The 24,797-nt window shown below is 39.0% G+C and overlaps 2 protein-coding genes and 1 non-coding gene across 5 annotated transcripts in view; 1 reads left to right on the top strand and 2 right to left on the bottom strand.

Moving 5' to 3' along the window:
* MATN2 (matrilin 2) overlaps nt 1–3,412 on the top strand; it is a 203,856-nt gene extending 200,444 nt beyond the window's left edge. For all 3 annotated transcript variants that reach the window (XM_072603435.1, XM_072603436.1, XM_072603434.1), the window contains exons 18-19: nt 423–521; nt 2,763–3,412. In XM_072603435.1, the coding sequence (XP_072459536.1) occupies nt 423–521; nt 2,763–2,818 (155 nt within the window). In that variant the 3' untranslated portion in view covers nt 2,819–3,412. The remainder of the gene's footprint in view (nt 1–422; nt 522–2,762) is intronic.
* A 7,424-nt stretch (nt 3,413–10,836) lies between these two features.
* Nucleotides 10,837–15,789, bottom strand: RPL30 (ribosomal protein L30). The gene is made up of 5 exons (XM_072603437.1): nt 15,640–15,789; nt 15,489–15,541; nt 15,033–15,178; nt 11,917–12,047; nt 10,837–10,936 (listed from the first exon to the last, which is right to left on the bottom strand). The coding sequence occupies exons 2-5, from the start codon at nt 15,507–15,509 to the stop codon at nt 10,887–10,889; spliced, it is 348 nt and encodes a 115-aa protein (XP_072459538.1). The 5' UTR covers nt 15,510–15,541; nt 15,640–15,789; the 3' UTR covers nt 10,837–10,886.
* LOC140502901 (small nucleolar RNA SNORA72) lies at nt 11,267–11,400 on the bottom strand. Its single transcript, XR_011966624.1, has one exon. It is a non-coding gene; the product is annotated as a small nucleolar RNA SNORA72 (small nucleolar RNA).
* Nucleotides 15,790–24,797: the final 9,008 nt, after the last annotated feature.

Raw genomic sequence — 24,797 nt, 5'->3', positions numbered from 1 at the left:
ATCAACCCTGAGAGGTAGATGCTACTTTTGATCCCCATTTTACAAGCAAGAAAACTGGCAGATATAGATTAAGTGACTTGCCACATAGTCAGTAAGAGTCTGAGACTGGGTTTGAACTCAAGTCTTCCTGACTCAAAGTCCAGCACTCTATCCACTGCACTACTTAACTGCCTCAAGATATCCCCAAGACCTCTCATTGGAGAGGACCAGATTCTCCCGTTGTTGAGGAATAAGAGCTACTGCCAGTCCTATTAGAGTATATGGCATTTCCTGGTATTTGCTTTATTGGATATTGCTGCATGGAAAATGTTGTGCATATCTGTTCATTATGGTTTCCCCCATATGCTGATTCAGTTCTGTGATTATGTGTCTGGGACATTTAGTGGGTTACAGAGGTGAACACTTTCCATCTGTTTTCCCAGGAAGCCCTTCAGAAGAAAAACATGATCAGTGCAAATGTGAAAACCTCCTTACATTCCAGAACTTTGCAAACCAAGAGGTGAGAAAACTCACAGAGAGATATATCCTTTGCTTATAATTGTGCTTCAGCATGGGGTTCAAGGTATGTGCATTTTAAGGGGTATGTTAGAAGACATGATACCTGGGAAACTTCCAATGCAGTCATTCCTCACGAAGCCCATCGAACCATTTGCTACCAGTACAAGGCAGTCGAGGAGGAACAAATTCTCTAATTGTTTTGATAAGGCAGTTAACTAAAAGCCAAAAGCACTGCTTTAATGCCAGGGGATCATGAACTTACATGCCACCTGCTAGCCTAGTGGGATGAACCAGAGGCCATCCTGATAGCAGCCAAACCAGACCTTGCTAAAGGAATATAGAGCATGACCTTGACTCTTAACAACTGTTTCTTTCTCCTCCTCCTTCTCCTCCTCCTCCTCTCCCCTGGTGAGAGAACATGTACCAGGTCTGGATCATGTCCAAGGTGTACAGTATGTTAAAGCAAATCATCTTTGAGAATTAGGAAGCATCAAACTGTATCTGGCATCTTGGCCAATCGTTTCCTTAGCCCTGAAGGGTAACTACTCCTAGTTTTTGATTCTCTGCACATAAGTTTCTGGAGAAGAGTGCTGGCAGCAGGCAGCCTTTACATCAGCACTTTAAAGATAAAACACTGCAGAGGGAACAGCCAGATCCAATGATTCATTAAAACAATATTACTAACAAAGGAATGCTTTGGGATAACAGAAGAGGGGCTCAGTGATTTCACACACTAAATACCCTTCCGGCTGTTTTCAACTTAAAACGACACTGTGCCTGCATGTTATACTGAGCCCAATACTGGAGCCCTGTTTTCAAAGGTCTTTACTATACACTAACCAGACTGTGGGAAAACTACTTAATTCTGGGCCACCTCTGTGCCGGCTGCTCTTGTAATAAGGAAGAGCATATAGCAATTACCTTTTTGAAAGTCCACAATATGTTTTCTAAGTAAATGAAATAAGCTTCTGCATGTGGTTATTGTAATGGATGAGTCTGGGCTCTAAGTGCTTGAAAGTGCTGAACTGGCAGGAATTTCCCTAGCTAGAATGCTGCCACCATCATCTAGGCCTGAGGGTAGATGTAAGGATGGGAGAGACAATTCAGGCCCCCTATGCCACAGACAGTTCCTCCCCTTCCCTACTCATGTCTTAGCTTAATCAAGGAGAATCAAACCCATCTGCATTATAGGGAGAAGGGAGGCAACAGCTAGAACCCCACAGGGGCCTTCTCCATATCCCTTCCCAAAGCTATAAAATTGGTAGAATCATAATCTTTAGAACTGGTGGTGTGGAAAATGGGCAGGGATGTAGCAGGGCTAAGACTCTGAAAGCAAGGGCATGGCTTTTCAGGAAGATCAAAGGTTCTCTACTGGGGGATGAAATGTTAGGACTGGTATGACAGGTGTACAAGACACTCTAGCCTCCCTGTGCTCACTCTTTTGCACCCCAGCTGTGACCTCTGCTCTGCTCTTGCTCAATTCTAAGTGCTCATCTCCACCTCCATAACTAGAGGCAAACCAAGGCTGGCAGAGAGGCAGTTTGCTGGCTCCCAGACAGAGCAGTATATATAATACCCCAGACCTGTGGATGGCCAGTGAATGCAGGAACCTGCAGGGTACAAGGTATACCATGGGCCAGGATTCCACAGCTGCTTGGCCACTTGAAAGCTACGGCATATAATGGCAGAGTTTTCTCTTGCCTTTGTTTCATTCTCTCTCTCTTCTTCCTTTGTCTCTGCCTGCTTCATTCTCTCTTCTAATACCTCTTTTTCATCCACTTCTCCAGTTTAATTTCCGTAACTTATCAGAGATTCAGCTCCTTGTTCTCTACTCTTCTAGTGAGTACATATATGGTGACCCTCACCATTTCTGATTATACAGTTGAAATAAGCTGGACCCCTTTCCCCCAAAACATGCTTCACAGCATTACAGTCATTGTACGATGGGATTTTTAAAAAATTCTAAATTCATACTTCGACCAACTGAGCTAACTGGCCTAAGTTAAGATTAAAATGTGTGTTTTTAAATAATAAAAGAATATAAGGTGTTGAATATGAGTTGCTTAAATTTAAATGCTATGTATAGCTCATTTTCAAAACACATGCCAGCAATGGGAAAAGGCAAGGATTGTTGTTTTGTTTTTTCTTTTTTCTTTTTTGTGGTGAAAGGCACTCCAAATTTTACGTGACTAACTATACCTGCATGTGCATTCAAAGTGAACAAAAAAAAATATGCTTCTTTGTTTCCTTAACTGATGGTTTACTGGAAGCAATGACAAGGAGAATGGAAATACTGGAAAATCGCTTGAGATACAGATGAAGATCTGAACTTGTATGTTTATATGCAAAATTAATATTCCAGACAGAATTAGGGTGAAAGAGCCATGGGGCTTCAGGTGCTAAATCTGTAACATTATCAAATTCCCAAACATTTCTGGGGCAGAGATTCAGTATTAGATTCCACGTGGAACCAAGGCAAAAACACACTAATTTGTAGAAATACATTTAAAAAAACAACCATACTGAATTCCCTGTAGAATTCAACCCAGTGAGGAGAAATAAGCTACCCGACAAATGTTATTGTTTTAGAAAATATATTTGTGGGCATTTTTAAAAGTATTTTTGTCATATATGGTACACATGATTTCACTGCTTGTTCTTCCCTTATAAAGTGAGTGTTGCCAATGTTTCATTTGACTACAAAATAAACCATTTGTTAACTCAGTCATTTTTTATTATGATTGGACATTGCTTTTAGAAAAATCTAGAAAGTATGGTATTTTTTTTTGTTTTGGACTTTAACCTGATATATACATCTGTGGATATATGCAGGTCTCTTTGCTGAATCATAAGACATATGCATTGTATTATAAGTTGGGAATTTTATATTCAAATAAAATTGAGGAAAGATCTACCACTGTCCAGAGCTCTGACTTAAAACAGTCACCACAATAAGGACTCCAAAAGAACCTAGAAAGCATCTCAATAAGCAAATATTTTATCTCCTTGCTAAATGGAGAATCATGACAAGTAAAAGTGACACCAATTTACAGTATGAGTTCATTTGTGAAACATTATAGGAAAGGACAGGGCAGCAAGGGGGCACCATAGTGCACAGAGTGCTGGCCTTGTAGTCAAGAAGACTTCTTCATTTGTTCATATCTGGATTTGAACACTTAATAGTTGTGTGACCCTGGGCAAGTCACTTAACTCTCTTTTGCCTGAGTTTCCTCATCTATAAAATGAGTTGGAGAAGGAAAGGGCAAATCAATCTAGAATTTTTGCCAAGAAAATCCCAAATGGGGTCATGAAAAGTTGAACACGATTGAAAAATGACTGAACAACAGATTACACCATGTCACCTTACAAAACAGGGAAAGGAAGGGAAAAAACAGACCACAGAAAGTTGTATGTGATGTTCAGCTAATCCAGATCATTGGGTAAGCTTAAGGATATACATGTAGCTTAAGGACAACAATCAGACATGAAGTAGAATAAGTCTGTCATTATTTCCATAGTAATATATTCTCATCATGGATACTGGAACCAGCACAATTAGGCTCTTTAGAAGATGAAGGAAGAGTATGTGGATGTGACAAAATATATACAGTAGAAATGTGTATTAAATGCAACAATTTAATAGCACTTACATTTTAAAGAGGATTTCAAAGAGGGAAGGATTCCAAAAGAATGGGAAAGATTACAGATGGTATGAGGAGTAGGGCTGAGATATAAATTTGGAATGAGGAGAGATCTAAGTTGGAGCTACTTCCAACATCTGTGGCTTGGGGAAAGTTAAACGTTTATTGACTGACTTTTAACCTTTCTCAGACTGGTTCCTCACATGTAAGATGGAGATGATATCCCCTACTTTACATGTTGTGACATTCAGAGAACTAATACATGTAAAATGCTTTGCAAATCTTAAAGCTATATAAACATCAGCTATTGTTATTATTACTTAATGCCAAGTACTGTGGCTACAAATACAAATGAAAACAGTGGAGAAGATGGCCAACTGCATCACATGCCACAAAGTGATCAAGAAGACCCAGTGATGCAATTTAGATGAGAACTATAGAACACAACTATCTCTAAAGACTCAAAATTGCAGGTAATCCTTAGGGCAATAGAAAAACAAAATGTGGAGATAAGTAGGCTGTAAAACATATTTAAGAAGTAGTATAGAAGGCATCAAAGATATATGATGGAAAAAGGCAATAGGTCAGTCATATGGCAAGAATGAGTACTACACAGCACAAGTTCTACGCTGGCATCTACAAGATTTTAAAAGAATCAGAGGGAAGGCTCTTTCCAGTTGGGCAGGCCACACATGGAGGATTTATGAGAGGATATAGTGGGATGCATTGTAGTCTACGTGGATGGACAGAGTAGCTGCATCAATGAGATCACAGAGCCATAAAAATAGCGAAGTATTCCATGAGATATATTGGAATTGTTTCCAGATGGCTCCATTCTCAGTTGCCATAAATAAGTATCCACTTCTAGATTTTGTGGTAACAAGGTTCCCTCTGCTGGCTATGAAAAATACATCAGTTTCACAATCAGATTTAGACTTGGAGTGATCCAGTTCAGTCACATTTCAAAAAAATATTATTATTAATGACAGTAGCAAACACTTCTTATGCTTTGAGACTTACAAAGTGCTTATAATTATATGATTCTCACATCAACCCCGTAAAATAGGGATGAGTACTATCTCCATTGTATGGATCAGGAAACAAGCCTAAGAGATTAAATGCCTTGTCCCTGACTATTCACAAAGCTAGTTATGTGCTAAGGACAAGTTTTGAACCCAGTTCTGACTCAAAGTCAATCGCTAAACAAACATTTATTTAGCACCTACTACAAGAAGCCAGGTATCTACAGATCTAGGTGACAGCAATATAGACAAAAACAAACACAAGTTCTATTATATTCTATTAGAGGAGGAAGGTGGAACGTAGACACAATTAGAATAGGGATAGGGGCTGGGCCTGTGATTTCACTAATAGGGAACTCCCAGGTCAAGAAATACCTTCTACCAATGCAGATTGCCACCTTCCCTGCAACTTAAAGTCTTAAAGAGGTTGTAGTTTCCTCAGGATCAGGTGTTAGCGACTGGACCTGAATCCAGGTCTTCCTAAGCCAAGGCCAGACATCTATTCACCAGGTCATACTCCTTTTAATATAAGAATTACAAATTAATTTGGTGGCAGTGATCAGGACAGGCCTCATGTAGTCTGACAGTTGAGATGATTCTTAAAGACATCTAATTATTGTCTTCTCACTCTTCTAGTGAGAAAGGAGTGCATTCCAGGCACAAGGATAGCCTACAGAAAAGCAAGGATGAGACATCCAAAGTTGTATATGGGAATGAAACTAATTTGCAGTAAGTATGGAAAGCTAGGCTAGGGCCAAACTGTGAAGTGCTTTAAATGCCAAAGGGGAATTTTAATTTTATCTTAGATGCCATGAGGAGTTGCTAGCACAAGGAGTATGTCTACTATATGCCATCTGCTTTTTCTAAAAACCTCAAGAATGGTTTCTAAATGAATAAAGGAAAAATACAATACGACCTTATTCTAAGGCCATTTTCACATAATTTCACTTGATTCTCACAACTGGGAGTAAAACAGGGCTGGTCTTAATTATTCTCATTTTATAGATGAAAAAAATAAGGTGAAATGGAATGATCCAAAGTTGAATAGCTAATAAATAGTAGTAGTTAACTAGTTAAGTAGCAAAACTAGAGCTAGAGCTGAGGCCTTCTACATCTAAGTTACACTTCAATATACAAAAAGGGCTCCTTCATCAGGTCCAGAAAAAGCTGACAAAATTCCCGAGGAAAAAAATATCAAGTTTTTGTGCTTTTACTTATTCTTAAGCTTTTGCTTTTTTTTTTTTTTTGAAGGCAGGTTCATTTATTTATTGTGATGTTGAATTTTTAAAAATAATTTTGAATTCCAAATTCTTCCTCCCTCTAGCTCCTCCACCATCCATTGAGAAGGCAAGCAATATATAAATTGTACATGTATCACCTTCATTTCTAAATACATCCCTCTGATCCCCTGTGAAAAAGACTAATAATTGGGGGAGGGCGGAAAGTTGGAGAGGCAGGTTAGCAAAACTAATTAATACATCAACCCACCTGAGAGTAGAGGAACCAACCAGCATTTATTAAGCATACATTATGTGCTAGACACTGTGGATACAAAACAAGTGAAAGTCAGATGTATTGCCCCATATTCAGTCTCCCACCTCCATAAGGAAGGTAAATTAGGGCCATAGTGAAGCTAAGGGTTCTCTGCACCAGTTACTCTGGTTAGCAGCTGAGTTAACTCCAAATGAAAGCTTACATCCCCTTACCCAAAGTGAGGTTTCAGTGAAGCAGCCCTGGAGATGAATTCTTAACTTTCTTTCTTGTCTGACATGATGCTTCCATTGCGGGGGAAGGTAGGGAATGAGGTTTCAGTTGATAGATGCCAAGCAAGTTATCTGCCATCTCTGCTTCTAGATCTATAATTTGGGACCTTTGAACAATTAACTGGTTGAGGGGAATGAGGGTGAGAATGGAAAACGTTCATTTTTCCTCAATGTTAGGTAAAAGGTAGGTATAGATGAAAATGCAGAATACTTGTCCTATCATCCTTCCCCCTTTCTCATAATCCATCTTAATTCTCTCCTTTTTTTTCTACTTATGCATTCCTGGCAGAGAATAGCTTGATAATGGTGCATTTTTCTAAAATACGAATCTGACTACCAATCACTCCTGCTCAAAAACCTTCAGTGATTACCTATTACCTCTTAAACAAAACAATCTGAGTTGGAAAGATCCAGAAGTCACTGTAATTTAACCCATACCTAAACAAGAATCCCTTCTACAATGTGACGATCATCTCACTTTTGCTTCAAGCAAAATAACTTTATTCACCTTTCCAAATTTATTTCACATCATACACTTTCACACTTCAAACTGAACAAAAATCCTTTAGCCAAAATTAGTCAAAATTCTATTTCTCCTCTCTGCATTGACATAGGTCATTCTCCATTCCTGGAAAGTCCATTCTTTTGCTACTGCTCAGAATCCTAACCCGCTCAAATGCCTTCCCATTTCCTCCCAACCCCACCATTTCTTATTCTTTCCTTCATCAAATTATCCTTTGATCTGTTACCTTTCCTCCTTACACTTCTACACTTACCCTTAGGATCTCCCATAACTTATAGAAAGTTCTTTGAGGGCATTTTTTTTTCAAATATCCCAGGCACTCAAGCAATGTTTATTGAATTTATTTAGATAAAAAAAAGGCACAGAAAGTTCAGTTTACAAAAGCTGCCATCAGGAATCAATCTCCCAAAAATCTTGGTTCAATTTTAAACTTTTAATAGCTTAAAACAGAACTAAGATGGGAAGACCCTGCATTGACAAGATGGGAATTAGAATGGGGCCAAATATACACAATATAACATAAACGGCAAACTGTGTGTCACTGGATGGTCTGGATATCATTTCACACTTTACTAATTTTGACAGCATTCTTGAGGAGTTAAATAACCATAATTTATTTAGAGAACCAAAATATGCTCATGACTTAAAAAAAAACTTTCACAATGTTCCATAAGATCATTTTGAAACTTGAATCCCTAGAGAATTCAACATTTAGTAAGTAACTAGTATGTGCAAGGATTTAAAGAGGATAGTTTATCATGGATCAGATATTGGCTTAGAAAGAGCGAAGTTTCCCAGGATATGGGATAGTTGAGACATAAAATATGTATGAAAGTGAAAGGATGGAGCCCCCCAAGTCTGCACATGAGCTGTTCTTTAGGTAACTGAAATGCCAAACTGACTTGAATAAAGTGCAGTTGAGATCCCTAAGACACCCCCTTCTATCTAGACCCAGTCTTTTGTGTAATTTATACTCCAGGCAAAAAGGACCACCCAGTCTCCCCCAAATTCAACCAGCAACAAGCATTTTTCCTCACCCTGTTCCTGCTTGTCAAAATCCTACCTATGCTCCAAGTCTGTTTATACATTCACCTCTGCCATGAGACTTTTCCTGAACCCACTGCTAAGTAGAACTTTATCTACACCTTTTCTAAGGAACTTGCTACATTCCACTTTATATTACAGCTGTGTCTTAACTTTCCTACAAAATGGCAAGCCTTGAGGAACACATTTTTATGTCCATATATATCTATATAGAGATATATCTACATATATCTCAATATATGTAAAATTAAGTAGACAGAAAAACAGATGAGTTTTAAAGTGAGCAAAATTAGGGTTACATATTTAGGGGAAACCAAATACTGCTTAAATGTATTCATTAAACTAATACCAGATTTATACCAAGGTTGATAAAGCATTTCTACATACATTTTCACATCTGATCCTCACAATACTGTGAGGAAAGTGCTATTATTTCCCCCATTTATAGATGAATTAGCAGGCTTAGAAAGGTTAAGTAACTTGCCCAAGGGTCATGATGACTAGTTAATGTCAGAGGCAGGTTTGAATCCAGGTCTCTCCTGACTCCAGCACTCTTTTCATTATTTTCTCTACCCAAAGATAACTGGTGTGAAGACCAATGATTCTTAACCTGCTATCTATGAACTTGTTTTTTAAAATATATATTTCTACAGCTGGGAGACAGAACTTAAAATGGTACAAAAAAATAAATTTAGAGAAATGGTCCCTGCCCTTCAAGGAGTTAACAACCAAAGTGGGGGGTAGCATTCAAATATATACAAAGCAAGCTATATACTGGATAAATAGGAAATAATTAACTGGGGGAAGGTACTGAAATTAAGAGGAGTTGGGAAAGGTTTCCTGTAAAATTTAGTTGGGACTCAAAGGAAGCCGTAATACTTAATAACGTTTATGTAGCTATGTGCCAAACAATAGACTAAGCATTTTACAATTACCTCATTTGATGCTCACAACCACCCTAGGAGTAAGTGCTGTTGTTATCCCCACTTTACAAATTAGAAAACTGAGGCAAACAGAGGTAAAGTGACTTGCCTATGATCATGTAGCTATTAACTGTCTGAGGCCAGATTTAAAATCATTCATTCCTGACTCCAGGCCCAGGGTTCTGTTCACTTAGCCACCTAAAAGCCAGAAGTCAGTAGTTAAGAGTGGATGAAAGAGAACATTCCAAACATAGCAGTTAGCCAGAAAGAATGCCCAAAACTGAGAGATGGAGTGTCTCATTAATGGAACCAGGTCAGTGTCACTGGGTCAAAGAGAATGGTGTAAAAAGGGTAGGACAGGACATTATGAAAGGCTCTGAATGCCAAACAGATGATTTTGTATTTGATCCTAGGGCAATAGGAAGCCACTATAGTTTGTCTAAGGGAGGGGGGTAAGAGGATATTTGACATGATCAGACCTGTTCTTTAGGAAAAACCACTTTAGTGATTAGAGGATAGACTGTAGTCAAAAGACTTAAGGGCTTGCAGTGTCAGAGAGAGGGGAGTGTGTATTTCAGAAACATTGCAAAGGTGAAGTTCAGAGGCCTTATCAACAGGCTGAATATTGCATGGGGTGGGGGGTAAGAGATACTGATGATCTTGCCCTCTACAGGAGAAGGAGGTAGGAGGGGTAAATAAGTACATATCAATATATTCATTATAAAACAGATGATAATCTCAAGGGGAAAGGTAAGATAATGACTGGAAAAGGTCTCCAGCAGGTGATTTTTTTAAAATGGGTCTTACAAGAAATAGGGAAACTAGGATTTAAGAGGTGAGAAAGAACATCATTCTAGGAATGGGAGTGCTGGCTAGTACTGCACTGAGGATGTCAATTTGTTTCCTCCTCTTTCTCCTATTGCTGTCCTACATTTAAAAGCACTCTGTAAACCAAAGTTTAATACTGAATACTGTCATGTCATAATGACCAATCTTGGACCCCAGAAAGCTATGGGTTTGGAGCACCATATAAAATTTCAATTCATGTTTAGTTTTGTTGAACTCTTTGAAAATTGGCCATTAGCACCCAGACCCCACTCAAAGTATCATATAGATGTTATCATTCCTTTTTGTACATTAGAACTTCAACCTCTAAATGAACCTTGACTAACTAGGACAAGAGCCAAGGATACAGATTGTAAACATTTTTCTTGTTCATTAAAAGCAATGATAAATTTTGTTGAAAATTAAATTTTGGTTAAAAGTTTTAGAGGTTTGTACATGTACATCTATTTACTGACAAAGACAGACGAGTATGGGGGAAAGAATGCTCTACAAAGATAAAAGTCTGAACAAGAATGAAAAGATAAAGCAAATGAATTCCCATTTCAACAAGGGAAAATAAACAGTGATGCATACAACTTTTTTAAAACAAGTTCTGGCCAGTTTATTAAAGAATACTTTTGTACAGTTTACTTTTCACTGGTCTGTTCTGGCATGCTTCTAATGATATCAGAATCACCTAGAAAATTTAAAAAACAAAATAATGTTACAATTTACATAAAAGACAACTGATGAAACTATTAAGCTAATCATCACTGAAAGTCAGAAATTAAACAAATTCTCTGAGTTATAATCCCTGAAAATTCTAAGAATTTTTTAAACTGCTGTATGAACTTACCAACTATTATACTTGCCCACTTTCCCTTAAAAGAACAGTTATCTCCCCAAGAGCAATCTTCATTTCTCTCAGAGTTGAAAAAAAGATCACTAAAGAACTAACATCTCAGTTTCTACTTCCAGAAGCCAACAGTAAGTCAAACCAAAGACAAATAAATACATCTTACCTTTAGTTTGTTACCAGCATTTACAAAACCAAAACCAGGGAAGAGAACTAGTTCTGGAGACACAATGCATGGTCTTAATTTAGCGAATGTCTAGCCTGACCAGATCACAATAATATCAGGCCAGCGAGAATATTCGCAATACACTAAACCAAACTCCAATGATCATTAGGTTGCCTGTGCTGTCAATTTTATTCTGGAGCTAATGATTTTCTTACCTTTTCAAGGCATCAGTGATACTTACAATTCCCCTTCCTAACTACCATTTCCTTAAAACTATATCCTATATAAAAGCTAAAGTCTCTTGGAAGAGCCCTATTGTTCTACAATAACTAAGTACAAAAACTTCAGCCTAGAATTCTTGTACTCCTCAATCCTTTCCCAAGAAAACGTACCATTATATTTTCACTTGTTCAGCACAGCACTGCCTGCTTAGGCAAGTGACTATACCTTAGGTGACTCAAGTCTTGTAAGTTTTTAAAGACGGTTTGTTTTTAAACTTCTACAACCTTAATTCATAGCAAATGAGATTCAGCACAGTGCTTGCTGACTAATCACCCATGTGTTGGCACCAATAAGTTCTTAGACATTATTAAGTTTAGAAAAAGGATATGTAGTGCACATGTACAGCTAAGCTAGACTCCTTAAATAAACATACCTGGATCAATGATAGCCAGTGTACATACTCTGTAGTACTTCCCACATGCTGTACCCAATTCAATGTTATTGCCACTGTAGTGATGTACTCCAGTTTTGGCCAACATAGCGTAATATTCAATCTCTGATTTCCTGAAGATAAATAAAATTAATGACATATTAGCCCAAGAAAATGAAGCTTTGCCACTGCCTACTGGATAAAGGCCAAACTCAAACTATCATACTTCAACTTACCTTTTCCAAAGTTACCTCACATACTCCTTCCTCTGCAACTTCATACACACTATAATCCAGTAAAATCAAAATTAATGATGCAAAGCAGGTCGTACATTTACCTTTTCTTACACAATTCCCTGTCTAGAAGTTAGTTTTTCCTGCTAACCTATCTTTCAAGGGTTAGTCTTTCAGGGTCACAACCCACAGACTACTGATTCCTTTAAAAATTGCCTTCTCCTTTCAACATCCCCATGGTACCCTTTATTTGTGCATGGGATCTCCCATACTTCCTCCCAGAAGAGCCCATGCATCATTTATTCTTTGTCCTCAAAATATTAACAGTTTTATGCATGTAGTAATTAATGTTTGTTTAAAAGAATAAAAATTCAATAATGTTATCGCTTTTCATTTTTTGAGTTAAAAAAAAATTAAATTTCACTATTAATCCTAACTAAAAAACATACCACTTTGAGTCAGTCTATTGTGAACATGCTAAATTTTATTGGGTTCAGTACAAGATAGGGTACATTATTCAAATGAGAGTAGCATGTAACAGTCAATGGACATTTATTAAGTTCCTATTTATGTGCAAGGCACTGTAGATAGAATGCCAGGTCTACAGTCAGGAAGACTTCATCTTTCTGAGTTCAAATCCAGTCTCAGACACTTACTAGCTGTATGTCCCTGAATAAGTCACTTAGTACTGTTTCCCTCTGTTTCCTCATCTGTAAAATGAGCTGGAGAAGGAAATGGCAAACCACTCCAAAATTTTTGCCAAGAAAACTCCAAACTGGATCATGGAGAATCGGATATGACTAAATCCATTGAACAACTTCATGCTAAGAGCAGGGAAAATAGAAAAACAAGATAATTTCTGGCTCTCAAACTCACTCTACTAGGGAAGACAATAATTGTACAAATAAGATTGTACAAATTGTACAAATAAGACATATACAAGACAAATTGGAAATAATAAAATGAAATTTTAGCTGGGACTAGATGGAAGTCAGGGAGGCCAGAAAGTACAGATGAAGATGCAAGGAATTTTAGAAAGCAACTTATGAGTGCTTATTAAGTGCCAAACATGAAAAGGGATACAAAAAAGACTAAAATAGGCTGAGGCTGCCTGTTCTAATGCTTAACACAGTGCCAAGCACACAGTACACACTTAACATTTATCAACTGGCTGTTCTCAAAGAACTTACAATCGAGACAATGTGTATCACAAACCATCATATGGGACAAATGAACAGTATAGGCAAAAAGTGCTAGTTTCCCAGAGGAAGTAAAGCTATCACCTGGTATGACAGTGGTCAAGGGAGGTTCAACAGAAGTAGTCTTTGAAGGGACCTTAAAGAGTAAGAACCAACCATGCTAATTTTAATTTGCACATAGGTCAATGGCCAAAAGAGAAACACTATGGGTATGTAAAAATTAACTGGGGAAAAAAATTTTTTTAAAAGTTTCTTTAGGTCTTAAATTCCCAAAAAATGTTTTGAGAAATGCTATCCACAGCTGAGCAATTTTCTAGGACCAATTTAAATTTCTGCAGAGCTCAATATTGAAATCTACATGCAAGATTGCTCCAGTACATGTGTCAAACACCCTGCTTGAACCAGCTCAAAATATAACCGGGAACTATTTGACAAAATAAACAATAAAATAAAACAGATGTCAATATGCAGTTTTTTATGTGGTCTGCACAGTTTAGTGGCCTCCATTTTTTGTATTTAACACCAGTGCTTTACAGTTCATTTTACCCCTTTCTAAGCCTCAGAAATCATGTGAGACAGTTAGGGGGCACAGTAGGTACAGCAATGGACTTAGAAATCAGAAGACCAACAGCAGTTCAAATTCTGCCTCAGACCCTTACTACAAGTGTGTCCCTATCACTTAATCTCTGTATGCCTCATTTTATCTGTAAAAGAGGAAAACAGCTAGCTTCCAGTATTGTTGTAAGGATAGAATGAGGTAATATTTGTAAAGTTAGAATGAGGTAATATTTGTAAAGTGTTTTGCAAACCTTATATTTGGTCTAATTCCCTCATTTTACAAATAAAGAAAGCAAATTCATTTCACCATTTATTAGGTGCCTAATATACAAAGCTAACAGGATCCCTTATAGCTCCAATATTCCAAGTGTTTAAAAGGACTGATTACAAATAGATTCATAATTCAGACAGCTAATGGCACAGTTTTTGTATATCAGATTCCAGTCTACACATCAGAAACATATCAACCTGCTACATACATATTAAATACATACCCTAGTAAAATGGTTACTTTTAAAACAAACAATCTAAAGAGCTCCTTCCAGCTTCCAAAATGCCCTGACTCTCCAATGTAGCTTAAAATCACCATCTCACAGTAAGATTGTGTAAAAACCTGCAAAATTAAGTCCAACGTGTTGTCAGACCCTAATTTTAATAGGCATAATTTCTTAGGTCTACAGTGCTTTTCTCCAAGCAACCCTCCAAGGTAGGTGGTGCAAATTCCATCCTCACTTTAGATACCAGGACAGTGAGGCTCATACAGTTTAAGTTCCTGGTCACATGGACAGTAGGCTTCAAAGACAGGATATGAAACAAGTTTTTTTTTTTTCAAACAGCCCGATATTTACCTAAAACTTTGCAATACCTTTTACATACTTCATCTCACTTGATTCTCCTCAGCATGTGAGGATGGTGTCTGATCCCTGTTTCATAGCTGAGTAAACGAAGGCTCGGGGAGATTCTGGCTAGTCCAGGATTGGTGTTTGAAGTCTGACTTGAGCCGGGGTCTCCCTGTCTCTCAAGTACAGGCAAGCTTCTATGCACTTCACCAGACACCCCCAACCCCCCCTCCCCCAATTTACGCCTCCGATAGTGCTGGGGTGCCCCACAGCACACAGCGGCCACGTACCTCAGGGCTGGGCAGTTGTTGGCTAAGATGACCAGTTTGGCTTTGCCTTGTCTGATCATTTTCAGCGTCTGTTTGTAGCCTAGCACGTACTTGCCGCTTTTCATGACCAGCTGGAGCCTCGAGTTGATGGACTCCAGCGACTTTTTCTGCAGGAGACATTGCAGACCGTTCTAAGTCCGGGGCTCCACGCAGTCGGTGCACCCCCACCCCAAACCCGCGGCCGGGCCTGGAAAGCTCCCAGGACACTCTCCCCATTCGGATCCGCCCTTCGCTCTTCTCGACCCTGGAAATCGGGCCTGCGAGGACATGGGGAGAGTGGGGGTGGTGGGGGAGCGATTTCACCCCTCCCGATCCTGCCTGCCCATCCGCCCGTCCGCCGCTCCCCGGCTGCGGCTCCTGGAGCCCGGCTAGCTCCACGTGTGGAGGCCGCCGGCGGCTCAGGCCCGCCCCACTCACCGTCTTCTTTGCGGCCACCATCTTCCTGCCTGCGGTGCGGGAGGACCCTCAGCCTGGAGCACAGAGACACAGGGGGGGGACACTTAGTATCTGGAATCCCCGGGAGACCCCCAGGGCCACGCCATCCCCGAGCCCACAGAGGCCCACTCACCAGAGACCTGCCGCCAAGATGGCCGGGAAGCGAGAAAGGAAGGAGCTCCCACAATGCAGCACTCTTCAGGGGCGGGACCGGAAGCGGAAGAGCGTGCGAGCCGAGCCGGGCCAGGGGGGAAGTAGGTAGTAGCTGTTCCTAACGGCGGCGGGTCAGTGCCGGCGGAAGCCGTTCCTCTGCCCTCTCCGTCAGAGGCTGAGCCCGGGAAGGTGTCCGGAGCGGCCAGAATCGGAGAGGGGCGTGATGGAGGTTCTGGCGTGGCCCCCCGGAAAAGGGCCCCCCGGGAGATCTAGGCCAAGCGCCTCGTCCTGTAGGTGAGGGAAAAGCCAAGCCCTGAATTTGCACTTGGAGGAGGCGGGTTCGAATCCGAAGATACCTCGGCCTCATTCTCTAAATCTTCTGCAAAATGAGAGGGTTGGACCTTTTTTATTTAGTATTTTTATTTCCCCCCAGTAAAAACAGTTTTTAAACACTCGTTTTTAAAACTTTTTGAGTTCCAAATTCTCTCCCTCCCTACAGGCAAGCAGTTGGATATAAGGTATACGTATGTAGTGCCAAACACTTCCGGAAGTAAGGCCGGACAGTTTCTTTAATTCTTAAATCGCAGTTGGCTTTTATATCACGCTTTAAGGCTTACCAAGCTCTCAGTTTGAAGTGAGGTCTTCCTGATCCCAGGCGCGCTTCGTACCTCCCGCAGCTGTGTCCCACGTAATGGTTCCCCTTTGTCATTCCATTCATTCTTAGATGCCTGCAGACTTCCCCAGGCAGGCAAAAGTGACAAAAAGAGGCGGCCCAGAACACTAAAGGATCCCAAAGAAAAACGAAAACATTGATTATGTTGGACTGCCAGGGTTTTGTTTTCCTTCACTCACCCGGGATGGGGAACCCTAGGACTCGTTTGAGGTGCCTTCCAGCTTTAAATCTGCCCCGAGAAGCGGGTCTGGGAAGGGGAATGGCCAATGGGTGGCAAAGCCTGGCTCCCCCCGTGAAGGAAGTGCCTCTCTAGATGGGAGAAGGGGTAAAAGGAGCCGCCCCGCCTTCCGGGGGGGCAGCAGCTGGTGGACCTTGTGCTTTCTGCCCCTTCTCCGGGTTCTCTCCCGGCTCCTCGTCTCCCTCTATAGTTCTTCCCTTGGTGATTTTATCAGTTCTCGTGGATTTAATCACCATGTTTATGCCCTTTCTCACATCCAGCTCTCCTGCCTCAGCATCTCTGCTGATGTCCAGTCTCACGTCTCCAACTGCCTTCCCACATCCTCAGCATGTGCATTCGACAAATGAAACTCAGCATATGCAAAACAGAACTCCTTACCTTTTCCCCTTACTGTACAAGGCAACACCATCCTCCCAGTTCCTCGGGCTCACAACCCAAGAGTCATCCTGGATTTCTCACTGTCGTAAAGAACAGGTCTGATAATGTCACCCCCTACCTGATAAATTTCAGTGGCTTCCTGTTGCCTCCAGGAGTAAATCCAAAATGCTCTGGTATTCCAACTATTGTTTTCCTTCACCAGACACCCTCCTACCCTTCTTAAGTTAACCCCCTCCTACCTTTCCTATACCTTACTCCCCAACACATACTCTTCTATCTTCTTCCCAGGGACACTGGCCTCCTGGCTGTTATATGAACAAGACAGGCCGTCTCTCAGTTCTGGTTATTGTCTCAGTCTGACCGCACATGCCTGGAATGTTCTCCCTCCACTCTAACTGCTGAACTCCTTGGCTTCCTTTAAGTCCCAACCAAAATCCCTCCTCCTAGGGGAAGACTTCCCCAACCCCTCTTAATTTCAGCACTTTCCCTCTTGATTACTTCCTATTTTATATATAGCTTGCCTTGTTGTCTCCTCTATTAGATCGTAAGCTCCATGAGGCAGGGCCTGTCTTTTGCCTCCTTTTGTATCCCAGCACTTAGCGTAGTGCCTGGCACATAATAAGAGCAATAATAAATGTTTATGGAATTGAATTATTGAATCGTCTCTTTGCCTTCCCAGCTGCTTCTATTGCTCTACGTAGCTTGGTGAATTTCCTTGAAGGGAGATCTAATATATGGATGGAGGCAGCACTGGAGGTTGATATACTCACTGTGACAGGATGAGAGTCTCCATTGTTCCCTACCAAAGTTTTCAAAGTGGATAATAGATCACAGCTGCCTACTTTGACAGCATCAGAGTCTTTTGTTAAAATGAACTTTATAATAACAGTTCTCAGTCTCAAGTGCTGTAGACAACTCTCTAAGACTGTAAGTTTCAAAGAAAGTGCCAGCCTACATAAAAGGAGTTTCTTCATAGGTCCAGACTAAAAGAAAAAAAAATGCCAAAGACTTCACATTTTTTCTTATGTGGTAGTTAATTGTCTTCACTTTGTCACCTTTGTGAGACTAAAAATTCCAGGGATCATGTGTTCTTTGAACACCTCACATCACCCAGCACAATTTATTGCAAGTGGTAGGAGTTAAATAAATATTTATGTAATGGATGAATAAATGAATGAGTTCATTTTGCTGCAAACTAATATAAAGATCTCACTGTTCTTTTAAGAGTCTCAGTTTCATAGAAGTTGATGTATACAGTACATAAATTCAGAGTTACACAATTCGTATAATCCTGTATACTAGAAGAAAGGGTTGGGTGATAGAATTTGAACAAATATTTTCGTCTTACCAAGTAGAGTATTCACTTGAGAAATAATCATAGAACAAATTCTAGTTATCAGAATTGTATCTGGTCCATGGGGTCACAAAGAGGCAGACTTGAGTGAACAACAAAGTGTAGCAGGTTCCTGTACTGTGTATGGCAAACTAATGCCCAAACCTCTGAGTTGATATCCAAGAAGCATGTGATAGTAGCTCACATTTATTTAGCACTTTGAAGTTTCCATTGTGTTTGCTTTACAGTGCTATGAAATGGTCTTGAGATCTGTCCAGGAACTGGATTCCTGCATTGTCCCAGATGGCACAAGTTTCACACAACTTTTTAGCTACAACATGATATAGTAGAAAAAGCACTTGAAGTCAGAAGACTGGAGTTTGATTTGTAGCTCTGCCATTCAGTTGGGTAAAACACTTCACACCTCAATTTCCTTATCTGTAAAATGGAGATAATACCACTAGAGCTACCAAATTGAAGGGTTGTTATGAGGAATGTGCTTTGTATACTAAGAGCACTGTCTAAATAAAAGTCTTTGTTTTTTATTAGCAGGACAGTGCAAGTAAAATGTTTAATAAATAAACCTTTCCTAAGACGTCTTAATTATTAGGCATCCTGGTGTGTAGCAGGTAGTGAGCAGGCCTCAGAATCCAAATTAGCTGGATATTGACTTATTGGGCAAGTTCTTTAATTTCTCTGTGTTCCCATACAAATATGAAACAAAAGTTGCTAATCTGCATTTATAAAAGGAATAGTGTCATGTGGAACTCCCCACACTGATTAAAATCAGAGTTCTAGACACAGAAAAGTACTTTCCATAAGAACTAATGCAGTATATATGTTTCCCCAGTTACTAAAATGAGGCAATTGTTAAGTACAAATTTTGAGGGACTGTGAGCAGTTTTATAAGCTGCTTTTGCAAGCAATAGGAAAGAGCGCCCTCTTGTGAAAAAAAGAATATCCAAAGGTTTCTAGCACTCTAAGGAAGTGTAGGAAAACATGATAGTTGTAGGTGTATATGTTATTTTGAAATGCCACACATTTTCTATTTTATTCTTATGGAATTCTGATTTCCAGCATGAGACAGCAAAGCACACTACTTGCTTGTCATATTTAATTTTCATCCTGCCCTAAAAATGCGTTGGCACAGCATAGAGCATCACAATAATTAAATCTGGAGATTGCTACTGCCTTGTCTAACAGAGATGTATAACTGAAAAAAATCTTAAGTATTTACTGTGCAGATACCACTATACTAAGCACTAGTGATAAACAATTTAAAAAAAAAAAAGACACTGCCTGCCTTCAAATATCTGCTAAGGACTATTCTGTGATTCCTGAACTTATCCCTGTGAGATCATTAGGAAAATAAAGTTTTTATATTTTAAAAAAAAGACCCTATTACTTGGATTACACTCTCTGCAAGAATAATCTTAAGAGTGCTGTTGTACAAATTAAATATAATTAAGTCTCAGGCCTCATTCAAAATATGTAATAGAAGTTAACCCACAATTTATTTTTGTGCTATGAAGACAGTTATAGGGAATATTTAGCTTTACAATCTAAATGTGAAATAGAAGCAAACAAAAATGCCCAGGTACTAAGAACTTAAATCCTCTATCATGCTGATTGATAATAAGGATAGATTTAATACATTGTAGGCTAATCAGACTTTTACTGAATTTAGTTATTCTTTAGGGAACATAAATCCTCACAGTATCCATATACTAATGAATCACCACATAATGAGTTTCTGCTATATATAAATAAGTATAAATTCATGCAGTGCCAAGTACATACATAACTATGGAGAGGAGATAGGTGCTGGAATTGTATATATTAATTATGGGCAGTTTCTTGGACTGGCTACTTTTGAGGATGGAATGACAGAAATAGAGAAAAGATAATACTCTATTCTGGAATCCTTACTGTGTCTTCAGCTCCTATCTTCAATCTAGATGAGAATCTTCTATTCCATGAAGATTCTTTACCTAGTTTAGAGGAGTCCGAGGGTCACACTTCAGGACATGCAGTACCATAATACTTTACAGAGATAGATCTAGGTACCTTTCTAACAATCTATGATATGAACTAGATTGTTTGAAGTAAGATATAGACCAGCCATTTTTATCACCCCAGTGAAAAAGAGAATAAAGGAACAGGATTAAATTATCCCTGGAAAATGTCAGATATAAGGGTCATCAATAGTGACTATTAAAACACTAAAATAAGCTGTAAAATCTGAAGACCTCTAAGTTGGTTTTGAGGAAAACTGATTAGACATGGGATAGATTAAATATATTCATGTGGTCACTTTCAAATTAAAAATGAATGCAGTTTCCCTGCCTGTGCTAAACTTAAAAGAGGAAGTAGCCTTTTCATGGGAACCTTGTTCAAAAAGCATTAAGTACTTACTAAATGCCAAACACAATGCTAAAAGTTGGAGAAACAAATGATTGTGCTACAATGAGCAAAAAAATTACTTCCTCCTCATACACACACACATCCATTACACATTTCATGCGCAGAGAAAAAGTCTTATGCATGTCAGGCATCAAATTGTGTCCTCCAGACATTAGGGAATTCCAAGTGAGCACGTTTTCCGTTCCTTCTCCATTCCATTCATTTGTACTTAGCTTAGAATCTAAAGTTGTACAGGTATTATAGTTGTTCACAGTATTAAAAATATACTATCCTCCAATGTGAATACATACTGGCCATATCTTGCTGGTTTTTTTATTGTGCCAGGGCAAATTTATTCTCATTTTTCCTAACTTTGAAAGCTGATCAACAATACTTTGGATGACAGGGATCTGATAAATTTCTCCAGACCTACATATTTAACCGATATTCACAAAAGTCTTACTCTTTTGCCTCCTCATAATGTGGAGGTGACCATGAGTTTCCAAAAGGCATGCCAAGCAGAACACAAGTCCTACAAAGCTAGAAAGACTTTAATTTTGGGCATGGCAACCAATTGAATGTCTGCTATTTGAAGACTGTAAGAGCAAATTTTAGAGAGATTCATCATCAAATTGACTCCATAGTGATTAACATTTCAGCCCATTCTCAAAGACCAATTACCAGGTTGCAGAGTAATTGGGATCTACTTCAGTGGAAGTACTACCTGTTCACAAAGGGCAGCTAGGTGGTACAGTGGATGGAGCACCAGTGCAGGAGTCAGGAGGACCTGAGTTCAAATCTCACCTCAGACACTTGACACCCACTACCTGTGTGACCTTGGGCAAGTCACTTAACCCCAGTTGCCTCATCCTGGGTCATCTCCAGTCATCCTGATGAATGTCTGGTCACTGGATTCAGATGGCTCTGGAGGAGAAGTGAGGCTGGTGACCTGCACAGCCCTCCACTCAAAACAAAGTCATGTCATTATTTCTCTGATGGCATAGTCTTCTTTGGAAATGAAGGACAAACACACACACCTGTTCACAGTGATAAATACGTAAATCTTCAAAGTATTAAAGTCTACTTGACTAGAAGAAAAGTGAAAAGAAATTTGAAAAATATTACTTTGACAAATCACTTTGCCATTCACCCTTTTATTTTGGGACCAAACCTGTGATTTCATCAGTGTAAAAGTTTCCTCCATTTCTGAAGATTTGTCTGCAATTTAAAAGTCTGTAGAATTGTCCAAAGCACAGGGTCACATCACTAATTAATGTTATCAGAGTCAGAACTTGAACTCAGGTCTTCCTGACTATAAGGTTAGCCGTCTAATTTCACTAAGCCAAGATGTCTTTCTTTGTTGTTATCCAACCATTATCTAGATTTTATATAATGTTAGCCCATAGCTTTATTATCCCCATTAAGTCATTTTTCTATAGCTCTTTAAGGTTTAAAAACCTTACAATCCTAGGAGGAAGATAGTGGGAGTATTATTTCTTGTAAGTCCATCAATGATTTTGAAAGGGTAGCAATTAAGCAATTGCTGTAGGACAGCCTTACTCAGTTCCTTCTGCCAGGTTTATCTTAACCCAAATCAGTGTCGCTATTTTCTGGGAGCTCTGTACAGTCGCTTTCATTTATTATGTTTCTCATTTATAGTATGAGAATTAAAAGTGACAGGCTGTGTCTCCTGATAAAGAACTAGTTTTGAGCAAATACAAACATGTTCATCCAATTTTCATTGGGTTGTGCACTGGTCTATCCCTTTATTGTCAAGAAGACAAATATATTACATTCATCATCATCAAATCACATTGATTCAGCTACCAGATTAAGTAGCCGAACATTAGGAATCTGGAAACCGAGTGAGCTGACTCAGCCTTCGCATACCGTACAATCATTCTGGTCATGAACATATGATCTGGGTGTTGGTAAGAGGAAATCAGGACAGAAGAACTCTGAGAACTCTAATTATATGTTGGTATCTTTCCAAACAATTATATATACCTGTATCTTCAAAACTGTGCCCTTAGAGGACCTGAGGTTGTGAGAAGTCATCTATTCTTTTTTTCCTTTCACTTTTCCATAACAGTACAGCATCTGACTAACTCATGTTGGCCTTTCTGCACTACAACGTAAATATAGGTTTTAGGGAAACCCATTGTCCCTCAAGCTCTACCTAGGTAGGCAGATTATTGTTATCTGTTTGAATATCAAGTATGGAATTAAGCCCACGGATTTCATTTCACTGTAGATTTTTGTGTATTTTGACATCTTTAAAGTGGTTATACCAAATAAGAAAAGAGGAAAGATGTGTTCTTCAGGCTGACATTGCAAATATTTCTTAAACAAGCTGAATCATTATCAGCCATTAACAATACAACATGAGTTGGTTTATCAAACTTTAGTTAGCCAGACATTTAGCAGAGTTCAGAGGAATTGAGAAATAGGACCATTAAATTTACTTGAGAAAGTGCTTCTATATCCTTGACTTCATGGGGAAGGGAGGTCAAGCCCAAATAAGACATACAGTGGAATGCATCTGGGCCTAGCCAGAATAAGTCTTGTAAGCCTTGGGAGCAAGAATACAGATAAAGGAAGAGAGGAACATAGAAAAGGAATGGGAAAAGACACAGAAAAGAAATTTTTCTTTACAATTTTGCAACTATTTGTTGCATACTAAAGTTACATATTATAACACAGATAAAGCAACTCAAAACAGAATAGTTATCAACATCCTGCCTCACTTCCTTGGTTGGTTGAAAAACTTAACCAAGTAGGGAACCCTGAAAAATGAAATAGAGCAAACAGAACTCAAGTGACTCCACGAGACAATAAGAAGCATTAGAACAAAGTTACCCACAGACACTTATAGTATGCAAAAAACACACTCAGCTAGGTTCATAGCTGATCAATCCCTGGCCTTGGGAGTAATTTGCTGTGTTTCAGGGAGATAAGATTTTTTCTAATCTGCTTGTCTATTGTTGGCCTCAAGGGTCAGGGAGACAGGTGAACTTTGTCTTTTAGTTGACCTTGACCAAGATCTAGCAAAGGAAGGCAAAACATAGGGGTTAGAGCAGAGTGCCATTTACACTGAAATAGAGGCTTATTCTAAAATAATATTTCTCAAATCAAGAAGGGGAAATTACAGAGCCTCTTCTCTCTCTACTATCACAGCCTAAGTAAAAAATATTTCACCCACTAATGAGGAAACTGTACCATAATCAATCTCTCTAGAATGATGTAATAGAAAGAAGCCTAGGTTAAAATCCTAGATCTGATCTCTACTATGTTATGTGATCATAATTAAGTTATTTAAGCTCTCTAAGCTTCAGTTTTTTCATCTCTAAAATGAAAAGAATCATGCTTTCATAGGGTGAGAAAGCAACATCACTATATAAATGGCAGTTATTAGTCATGGATCCTCCTAACAGATTAGGTCTCAAGTTGACTATGAATGAATGAGTTTATTAGGTTGCTTTCTCCCTTTCCTGAAGAAACTATAATTCTGAGCCTTTTGGAGAAGAGAATATTGGTGCTAAAAGAGTAGAAAAGAATACAAAAAATTAAGGCTGGTGTTCAAAATCCAAATTTTTGTTTGTTTAAATATGCACCTCAGCATTTCGTCTGTGTAACACTGAACTGGGAGTCAGAGAGGTTCTGGTTTTCATTTGGCTACTACGTAGGAACGAAGTTTAGGCAAATCATGTAACTTTGCTGGACCTCAATTTCCTCCTCTGTACAATGAGGGAGTTTTATTGAATAAACTCTTAAATGTTTTCCAGGTCTAAAATTTCATAAATTTTGTTTCTTAAATGTATTGTGGGAGATCAGTCACTCCAAATGGCATTCAGGGAGTGATTACCAATGTTCTCAGCATTTTTTTTTTTTTTTTGTGGTAGCAAAGATCTGGAAACAAAGTAGATGATCATAGACTGTGGAATGGCCAAACAAATTGTGGTATAAGATTATAATGGAATATTATTGTACTGTAAGGAACAGGATGTTGAAAAACTTGGAAACATAGAAAAATTTACTTGAACTGATACAAAGTGAATCAACAGGCTCAGAAAAACAATATAAGACTACAACAACGTAAATGGAAAGAATAAT

Source organism: Notamacropus eugenii, chromosome 4, assembly GCF_028372415.1.
Source record: "Notamacropus eugenii isolate mMacEug1 chromosome 4, mMacEug1.pri_v2, whole genome shotgun sequence".
Taxonomy (NCBI): domain Eukaryota; kingdom Metazoa; phylum Chordata; class Mammalia; order Diprotodontia; family Macropodidae; genus Notamacropus; species Notamacropus eugenii.
Note: the sequence above shows the minus strand (reverse complement) of the source record. Positions and strands in the feature narration are given on the sequence as shown.